This window comes from Quercus suber, unplaced genomic scaffold (assembly GCF_002906115.3).
Source record: "Quercus suber isolate HL8 unplaced genomic scaffold, Cork oak 2.0 scaffold_417, whole genome shotgun sequence".
NCBI lineage: Eukaryota > Viridiplantae > Streptophyta > Magnoliopsida > Fagales > Fagaceae > Quercus > Quercus suber.
In genome coordinates, this window is record NW_027069868.1 from 310,874 (window position 1) to 321,152 (window position 10,279).

General features: G+C 36.1%; 1 protein-coding gene across 1 annotated transcript; it reads left to right on the forward strand.

Annotated features, from left to right (window-relative positions):
- The first annotated feature begins 2,956 nt into the window (after positions 1–2,956).
- LOC111992251 (G-type lectin S-receptor-like serine/threonine-protein kinase At4g27290) lies at positions 2,957–8,163 on the forward strand. The gene is made up of 7 exons (XM_024024113.2): positions 2,957–4,482; positions 6,097–6,231; positions 6,397–6,542; positions 6,612–6,822; positions 6,945–7,182; positions 7,260–7,410; positions 7,614–8,163. The coding sequence occupies exons 1-7, from the start codon at positions 3,225–3,227 to the stop codon at positions 7,920–7,922; spliced, it is 2,448 nt and encodes an 815-aa protein (XP_023879881.1). The 5' UTR covers positions 2,957–3,224; the 3' UTR covers positions 7,923–8,163.
- Positions 8,164–10,279: the final 2,116 nt, after the last annotated feature.

Here is a 10,279-nt window from a genome sequence, read left to right on the forward strand (position 1 = left end):
AGGATGGTCAAAACTAATGAGAGAGAGTATTGAAATTTGGTTTTATTTTTTAATATAACGTGGTTGTACAATTGGCAGTTGATGTAGCAGGTAAAACAATTTTATATTATTCCATTTGACACCTCAAACTTTTCCATCCAAGGGATAACGACAGAGACCAAATTGAGATGACACAGAAAAGTTAGGGACCCAATTGATACAATTAAAATGTTAGGGATCAAATTGAAATATAATGTAAAGTACAGGAACCAACTTTGTAATTTACCCTATTTTTTTGAAAAAAGTATTATTGGTTTTTAAAGATTTATTAATAGAAGAAAAAAAATTTGTGTTGTTTTTGTGTACTTAATGGCAACCCACTTAATGAAAGACAGAAGTAAGGTTGTTCATAAATTTGCTGGAACACTTGATGGATCCAACCAAATTTGAATGAGAAAACAACTAATCTGGTGACTATAGTGGTCAGCGGTAGGTTTCCTCCTTCAAAATCCCATGATGACAGGTTGAGTAGAGGGTTTCCTTCTTCAAAATCCAACAAATTTGATCCAAAAAAAAAAAACCCATATACGTTGGAATCTCTGCCTAGATTGGTGGATATCTCATAATAACTAGTGAGAATTAGTGGAGATTTCATAAATCTTTGACAAAATATGGCAAAGATCTCGTGATCTTGGATGAGATCTACTAGAAAGCTCATCATCACCATTTATCGACTTTTTACAAAAATCGACCACCACCTTTGGACAACTGACCTAGACCAAACTATACCCATTAGGTCCAAGTTGAATCCAAAATCAACTCAACCTAATTTGTGGACACCCATAGATAGAAGGATTGAATTAGGAAAAAAAATAAAGTTGTTAATAGCTAGTTTTTTTAAAGGTTCTACAAGCCACACCAAATAAGGCTCAATTCCCTTTGGGCCCACTATCTCTATTTGTAATATTTTATTTTTCATACATGATCCAAGCCCATGAAAAATTAATGGGAAATTTGAAGTAGTGTGGAATGAGAAGTAAAGAGTGGGCCTATTTGGGCTTCCCCTTGGACTTTGCTAAGTGAGCTTGGGACACTAGAAAAATCTATAAGCGTATGAGAACATGTGCAAATTTGATTGTTTACCCCAAATTTTGGCCTAATTGTCTCCACCATGAAAATAAAATCTAACCTTATCTAATTTTGATTGACTCAATTCCTTTAGTTTAGCTAGAACTTTAGGGGTTGTTTCCTCCTAAGAAGGCACAATAAAGCTAGCTTTATCAATGTATTACCCAAAATTGTTAGAAAACCAAATTGTTATAATATCCAAACAAGAAGGATAGACACTAGACATGCCTTTAACCTATTATAAAGCTAGGTCCCGGTCCATACATTAATCAACCTTCATTACCTTACAACACTACTCTTATTTTTAAGCTAAACTTCTTTTTATAAGAATAAAATAGATCTCAAAGGTGTTTTATGTATGAGTTGTTGTCAAATAGTTTCTCTGACTCCATCAATTCTTTATTTTTCCTCATTTTACTATATTGTGATCATTATAACAATAATGATTATTTTATATTGATATTCTCTTTTTGTGAGTTCATGTCTTTAAGTATTTATTCACTATGCACCTAAGGTACTGTGTCTAAATTTTACATTTTTAAAAAAATATATATATAGAAATCAAACAATTCTTTCTCTATTCCTTTAAGTAATTAAAATTTAGATTTATAGGAAAAATTCATGGTTGAAACTATTAAAAAGCAAGGAAAAAAAAAAAAAGATAGTGTCATACACGCATATTAAGTAGTTTTTATTGTTTTGCAATGTTTTGAATTTCGTTCCATTCCGACTGGAACGGCAAGAAAATCTTGCATCGGTAAGCAAATAGGACAAAATTTGGGGCTATTTTGGTGCGTTTTGGAAAATACCAACCGAAATGGAAGATTTGGCTAAAATGGGTTCTAAGGTTTTCATCTCCTTAAATCGAAAGCTTAGAGTAGAAGGAAAAGACAAGTAACTTACTTGTTTACCTTTTGATGTTTGTAGAAGGAAAAACAGTGGATCAGATTTGCTAGTGGGGAAAAAGGGGAAAAAAGAAAAAGAAAAAAGAAAGATGGAATGAAGGAGCCATAGAGGCCACTAGTCTGTGAGAGAGAAAAAAAATACAAAGAAGAAGATAAAATTAATACTTTTTTTTATAAGATAGAAATTCTACTCTAGTCTAATCTAAGTGTATATATATGTAAAGCTCCCTCTTGGAAATTTGAACCCCGACCCTTCCTCCCCACACCCCACAAGCACTTATACTTGTGGAGCGACCATTGTGCTAAGGGTACGCGGTGATAGATGAAGTTAATACTTGATAGGACTCAGGCATGATAATTTATTTTTCAGAAGATGACCCACACTAATTAAGAGGGAATGGTAAAAAGTGAAAAATAATAAATTCTCCTAGAGAAAGATAACATTTACGTGGGCTGGAGGGAAACTTTTGCAAGTAATAGGAAGTTTCTACTTTTTTGGATGGTGCATTATTTATGCAATGGTCTTTTTTTTTTTTTTTTTTTTCACATGTCAAACATTGTATTTGCTTAACAATTTGAATATTTATAATATAAATAACTATTTTATACATATTAGCGATTATTCCAGAATATACAACCGAAATAGGCCAGTATCAAGTCGGTATCAGTATAGGTATATTTCGTTCCAACGAAGAAACCAAAATAGGCACCGAAACAATATTCATAATATTGCTAGTATTTTGTGTAAAATATATGATCGATTAATTGAAAATTTGAAATGCCGTGAAAAAGGATAAAATGTGGGATAAATAAGGTACGCTTTTAACTAAAACCAAAAAATAAAATAAAATAAAATTAAGTGCAGTTAGGTGGGTCAAGATAAAGCTGAAAGCTTTTAGTGTCAAGGTGCTTTAGCAACCTCATTTTTGTTGAAGTTAGGAACTTTAGGACTTAGGAGTGCGTTTTTGTGTTTTTTCAATATTGGGGGGCAAATTCTTCTGATAATATATGTAAAGTGAAGAAACTTTTGGAGCAGTTTTTGTTGAAGCTTTAAGTGTCAAGGAGCTTATTGCCCTCCGCCCCCTGGCTCCGCCGTTGAATTGGCCAAACATCATTCATGCGTATAGCTTACTCCATGCATTGCAAGGAGCTTGTGTGTGTATTATTTCACAATATTTTCTCTGAACAAAGAAGCCTACTATTAGACAATCGATGTTAGACACCAAACCTCTTTTTGTGTTCTGTTTACTATCCTTCTTTAGGCTCTCTGCTACGATAGACACTATCATTCCAAGCCATTCCATCAGAGACGGTGAGACTTTAGTTTCAGCTGGTGGAACCTTTGAACTGGGATTCTTCAGTCCAGGCAATTCAAAAGGCCGATACTTGGGAATATGGTATAGAATATCTACTGACACAGTTATATGGGTAGCCAACAGAGAGACTCTAATTGCTAATCGCTCAGGAGTTTTGAAGGTTACAAATGAAGGAAATATTGTTCTTTTTAACAACACAAATAGTACTGTTTGGTCATCCAATACGTCGAGAGCTGCAGCAAGTCCAGTGGTAAAGCTGTTGGATTCAGGAAATCTTGTTGTGAAAGATGGAAATGGCAATGGCTTGGAGAACTTATTGTGGCAGAGCTTTGATTATCCTTGCGACACATTGATGCCAGGAATGAAGTTGGGAAAGAACTTTGTAACAGGTCGAGACTGGTTTTTAACATCTTGGAAAAGCACAGACGATCCTGCTAAAGGTGAGTTTTCTTTACGGATAGACACTCATGGGCTTCCACAGCAAGTTTCTATGAAGGGAGATAAAATAAAGGCTAGAGGAGGGCCATGGAATGGCCTTAGTTTTTCAGGATATCCTCGGTTAAGACCAAATCCAATATTCGAGTATGAATTTGTGATGAACAAAACTGAGGTATATTACGTGTATACACTTGTGAATAGTTCAGTCTTTTCAAGACTTGTATTTTACCCATCAGGTGTTTGGGGACGGCTCATATGGAGGGATCAGACACACAGCTGGGAGATCTACTCTACATCCCAGGTAGATCAGTGTGAAAATTATGCCTACTGTGGTGCATATGCTACCTGCAATTCCAATCGCTCTCCAGTATGTGCATGCTTACAAGGATTTGTATCCAAATCTCCAAAAAATTGGAATTCAGTAGATTGGTCTGATGGTTGTGTTCGAAGGACTCCATTGGAATGCAATAGAGATGGCTTCCTGAAATACACAAATGTGAAATTGCCCGACACATCTTCTTCATGGTTTAATATAACCATGAGCCTCGAGGAATGTGAGGAATTGTGTTTGAAAAACTGTTCTTGCACAGCATATTCAAATTTAGATATCAGGGGAAAAGGAAGTGGCTGCTTGCTTTGGTTCGGTAACCTGAATGATATGAGAGTAGACCAGGACGGCCAAGACATATACATAAGGCTGGCCAATTCAGAACTAGGTACTTTTTACTCCTGTTATTTCATGTTTGCTCTCTTTGGATTTGCTCTTTTATTATAAATTGTGGACATTGAACGCCTAAATTGCTTGGTTTTCAATTGTTTCTTTTCTCTCTCTCTTTTTTTTTTTTTGATGAATCAGTGAATTGATTCAAAGAAAGAAGAGCAATACAAGCTAGAACAAGCCACTACTGGGCCGAAGGCACAGCACCTTTATAGAACAAACTCAGTATCTAGCAGCTATAGAAAATCTAAACAGCTATTTTGTCCTAATTCATAACCAACCATCAGGCCTAATCCCTTACAATTCACGAACTAATATTCTTGCAAACTACAGAGAAGGGATTCCCCAGCTTGCATAAGACTCTTCTAAAATTGAGTTATGAAAGCTCCCTTTTGTTGGGTCAAAAAAGTAAATAATCGGAGACTTAAAAGAAAATTTCTTATTTTTGCTATGAAAGGAGCGCTGTTTATTACATATGCATTTTCCTTACACTCTGGTACTACATGGAAGGCTTATATCATTCCTCTTCTCTCCATTCCCCCCATATCCCTCCAGTCCTCCACCCAAAAATAGGGTAAGAGACCAGCCAGATTTTTCTTAGTCAGAGCTAAGCCTTAATTGAAAGGACTTTAAATGCAACTTGACTTCTTGAAGTGCTGGAATTCAACAGCTGCCAGAAGGGGTTTAATTTGGGATTTTTTCTTCAATGGTAAAAACTCAAAGCAAGCTATCAATGCCCCACATATTTTAGTTAGCTTTCCTAACCTCTGAAGTAAGCACCATAGTAGAAATTATTTAATAGTTTAAATACCTTTAAGCACCAACCAACCATAACTTCCCATTTCATAGCTTGGATCACTATCCTCTCATTTGAGTTGAAAGGCAATTAGTTCTTTTTAAACACGCTAACATATGTTCATTCAGGGGATAAGAACAAAACTTTTTAAACTTAAAGAAGACCTTTTAGGTGTTTTCTTGGGGAAGTCTGACATGACTGCAAGCTATATAGAATTGAAATAAAAGTGTGAAAACTGTGACAAGCTTGGTGGTTGCACGGAAACTAGGATGTTGTGGTTTTGCACCCTAATGCTCTATCCACCTTATTTTTCCTATCCAATTCATAGCTTAGGTTATATTGTCCTCTGTTTGAGTCGACCAGCAATTAGTTCTTTTCAAACTGCTAGCATGTGTTCAGTCAAACCTAGTCCTCCATGCATTCAGGGTGAATGTGGGGTTGGGGGAGAAAATTGGATAAGAGCCAAGTAGCCAACACTAATGAATAATTCTTGGATGTTTGCTTGGGGAACTCTGACATGACTGCAAGCTATATAGAATTCTAAAAACAGTATTAAATTGGGAGAGACCTGGTGGCTCCACAGAAACTAGGATGTTGTGGGGTTGCGCCCTACTGCTCTATGCACCTTATTTATTCCTATTTAAGCTCAAGATAAATTCTCTATAAATTCTCTTTTCAAGAATTATAACTGGCAAGTTGCAGGTACTTATGAAGCTGGTTACAACAGAATTTAGTTTCCGACTCAATTGTGATTTAAGGAATTTTGAACAAAAGTCACATATATGTTCATTCATTGACTCTACTTCTCATTTTCAGATAATAGTGAGAAAAACAGGCATTCCAGCAAAATAAAACAAGTACGAATCATAGTCGGCTCTGCACTACTAGTCATGGGAATTCTTATACTTGGAGTAATATCATATGTGTGGAAGAAGAAAATTAGTTTCAAAGGTAAAGCTATAAACATGAACTTATAATTTCTGATGCATGAATGGATTTTACCACAGAAATTTCAAATTGAAAGTCTTAAACTTAGAAATGCATCAGATTAGGTGGTTAGCTGATTCAGTAATACCATTCAAATTATTCATGCCAATCCATCTCCTATAATTTCAGGAATCACAAGGAAAAATTACAACTATGTAGGTGGGAATGAAAACATGGAGTTACCTGTATTTGATTTTATGACCATAGCTAATGCCACCTGTAACTTTTCGGGCAACAACAAGTTAGGAGAGGGTGGCTTTGGACCTGTATATAAGGTAAACAAAAATATCCTAACTAGCTAAGCTATCTTCTTTGGAAAAATTTCCTAATCTTTTGATTTTTAGGGTACCCTGCAAGAGGGGCAAGTGGTAGCTGTAAAGAGGCTTTCCACCAATTCGGGACAAGGAATGAACGAGTTCAAAAATGAAGTTTTATTAATTGCCAAACTTCAACACCGCAATCTTGTGAAGCTTCTTGGTTATAGCGTTCAAGAAAATGAGAAAATGTTAATCTATGAATACATGCCTAACAAAAGCTTGGACTCCTTTATTTTTGGTTTGAGATTTGACCTTTCAAACTCCATCACATTCATGTTTAGTATTGTTATCTTCTGTTAATAAAATTGCTTGTTGAGAATTCAGCTAGGACAATGCTAACATGAAAATAAATTTGGTCAGATCATACAAGAAGCAAATTACTGAATTGGCATAACCGCATTCACATTATTGGTGGCATTGCAAGGGGGCTTCTTTATCTTCATCAAGACTCTAGACTCAGAATTATCCATAGAGATCTCAAAGCTAGCAATATTCTACTAGATGATACCATGAACCCAAAAATCTCGGACTTTGGCTTGGCTAGAACATTTGGGGGAGATCAAACTGAGGCCAAGACCAAAAGAATTGTTGGAACGCAGTAAGTATACTTAACTTCTTATAGATTTTATACTAGATATTTTTAAATTTCTTTCACTGAGCAATGACATTTTGCAGTGGATATATGTCTCCTGAGTATGCGGGGTATGGACAATTCTCTATCAAATCTGATGTCTTTAGCTTTGGAGTTTTAGTGTTAGAGATCGTGAGTGGGAAAAGGAACAGGGAATTTTGCCACTTTGATGACCACCTTAATCTTCTTGGACTTGTAAGCATGAAGAGTTTTATTGTACTAATATACTGTGTCAAATGAAGTTGCAGTTTTAAATAGTATAGTTTCCTATGCAAATCTTTGAATAACCTTCTTTATCAATCATACAATGCCCCTGTTATTCTTATAATCTAGCAATAGTCAGGGCCAAATACAAGTCCATTTTAAGAACTGATACATTTGGTTTCAACCTATTTCAGGCCTGGAGATTATGGATTGAAGATCAGGCAATGGAACTGATTGATAAATCTATAGGCGACATGTTCACACTATCTGATCAAGTGCTACGCTGCATTCATGTGGGCTTGTTATGTGTGCAACAAAGACCAGAAGATAGGCCAGACATGTCATCTGTGGTTCTGATGTTAAGCAGTGAGAGTTTATTGCCTAAGCCCAGGCAGCCTGGTTTTTATTCGGAAAAGGCTCGACCTATAGCAGATTCTTCATCAACAAAGCATGAGCCAGTTTCAACCAATGAAATTTCCATGACATTATTAAAGGGACGGTAAAATGACATGACATTGCTCAGGATTTAACAACTCTTTTAGTTTAGACTTTAGAGCAAGGGTCCAAGGGAACTCTTACTCTAGTGTTCAGACTTTATATCTTGCCCCTCATACTGAACATTCTATTCTGTGTTGCCACTTTATTCACTGATTTGTACTTTAGTGCATACCACAAAATTACATCTGAATTAGTAGAAATGCCATTAAATAATGGAATTCGAGAGTTTGATGAACCATGTGTCCCTCAAAGCCATACAATTATGATCACTATTTATTTTGGTTTGAGAGTTGATAGTATAGTAGGTTGGGTAACCTATTGGTATGTTACTGTGTTTGGTTGGGTAAAAAGGGTAAATCAAATGGGATATGAGGTTAGTTTATTATATTTTATCTTCTTTTATCATATTACATATTTAAATATAGCACAACAAACAAACAAAAAAAAAAAAAAAAAAAAAAACAATAATTAACACCAGCCTCATCCTCAACATATGTGGGTAATGTGAGTATATATAGTGTGACTAGGGTTTCTTTCTACCTGGCACAAAAGCTGTCTAAAGAGGAGATATGAGTTTATCCAAACAAGGCCTTAACCTTGTCACAATAATCTTTGTCACTACTTTGTACATAGTATTGCATAAACTTATGTGTCTGTAATTTCCTAAAGTTTTCGGCCCTTGAATCTTTGGAATCAGAGCTATGTAGGGTTTATTTAAATATTCATGGACTTTCCTGTTAGCAAAGATCTTCTTCACCTCTCTTATAACCGATCTTCCCACAATTGGCCAAAATCTTGGAAAAAACCTACATGCAGCTCTAATCTCTTCATCAATTACACCACCACTGATATTCTCCTTCTCATCCTCAGAGAGCCTAGGTTGCCATTGGGAAATAATGGGATTTGATCTAGAAGCACAAAACAATGATGTCGAATAAATCCCATCAAATCTGCTTCTAATGAACTATTTAATATAATTTTCTTTGTAAATCCAATCCCCCGCAACATTCTTGATTGTCATAATCTAGTTTCATTTTCTTCTGGCCAGTGTTGAAACATGATAGAAGGCTATATTACGATTACCTTGTTTCATCCAATTAACTTGAGATTTCAAAGCCCAAAGCTCGTCCTCGTGATTCAGCACTACATCAAGCTCCTTTACAAGCTCATTTTCTAGATTTAGAAGAAAATTTGAAGGATTATTTGCAACTGCCCTTTGAATACCATTAATCCTTGCCATTAGGTTCTTTTTTCTAGCAAATATGTTCCCAAATTGATTCTTGTTCCAGACAGAAACTTTCCTCAAAAAATTCTCTATTGCATCGAATAACCCATTGTTGCTTCCCCACGCCTGAGAAACAATATTTGGAAAAGAAAAATCTAACAGCCAGCAAGTTTGAAACCTAAAAGGCCTTTTTTTTTTTCCAAAATTTGCCCTTGGTTGCATCTCCATCAAGACAAGACAGTGATCTGAATGACATCTAGTGAGGTGAGTGACTCTTGCCTTCGGATACATCAAGCACCAACTAGGATTTACAAAAAATCTATCTATTCTCTCCTGAATTAAAGCTTGGACTTCCCTTTTATTTTTCCAAGTGAAATGAGGCCCGAGAACCCAATATCTATCATGTTGCACTTATCTAGGCACTCCTTGAATAATAAGGATCTATTGACACTCACTGCTCTCTCACCAAACTTGTCATCATCTAATAGGGGTTCATTGAAATCCCCTACTATGATCCAAGGCATGTTGTGAAGCTTAGCAACTTTCATAAGATTATTCCATAACACCTGCCTCTCAGCATTTCTAAGATTAGCATACATAGCAGAAAATAACCAGGTATCGTTAGAAAAGTGTACCTTGACCATGATATGGATTTCTTGTTTGATGTTGGAAAGTGAAGACACTTTTACTCTATCCGAATTCCACAGCACCTAGAGACCACCAGCATATCCAATAGTGTTGGTGTGAATCGCTCCATCGAAAGTAAGCCTATCCGTTATCTCCCTATCACTTTCTCCCCCAACTCAGGTTTCCATCACAAGAAGGATAGCTGGATTATGGTTTTAAACCAGCTCTCTAACACGGCTTTGAAAAGAGGGCTTTAGGGCACCCCTACAATTCCAAATGATGATAATTATGAGGAAAATATGGCTTGGAGTTAGGCAATCATCAAAAGGCAGAATCAACTTTGCCTCCTCCCTCAAATTCCATCCGGCCCACTTGAGCACCTCCCTTGTCTGCCCCTCTCTTGGGAACAATGCCATACTGTGATGAAGGACTCCCATCTCCATTTCCTGAGACAACACATGCAGATTGAAGGTCACCATTGGCTAGAATACTTGTACTAGCTTCGTGGAT

Excerpts from the sequence above, each read along its gene's own strand:
- LOC111992251 (XM_024024113.2), top strand. The coding sequence starts at position 3,225 with ATGTTAGACACCAAACCTCTTTTTGTGTTCTGTTTACTATCCTTCTTT. Across the intron at positions 6,232-6,396 it reads GAAGAAAATTAGTTTCAAAG|GAATCACAAGGAAAAATTAC; the intron begins GTAAAGCTATAA and ends CTATAATTTCAG. Across the intron at positions 6,823-6,944 it reads CTTGGACTCCTTTATTTTTG|ATCATACAAGAAGCAAATTA; the intron begins GTTTGAGATTTG and ends AAATTTGGTCAG.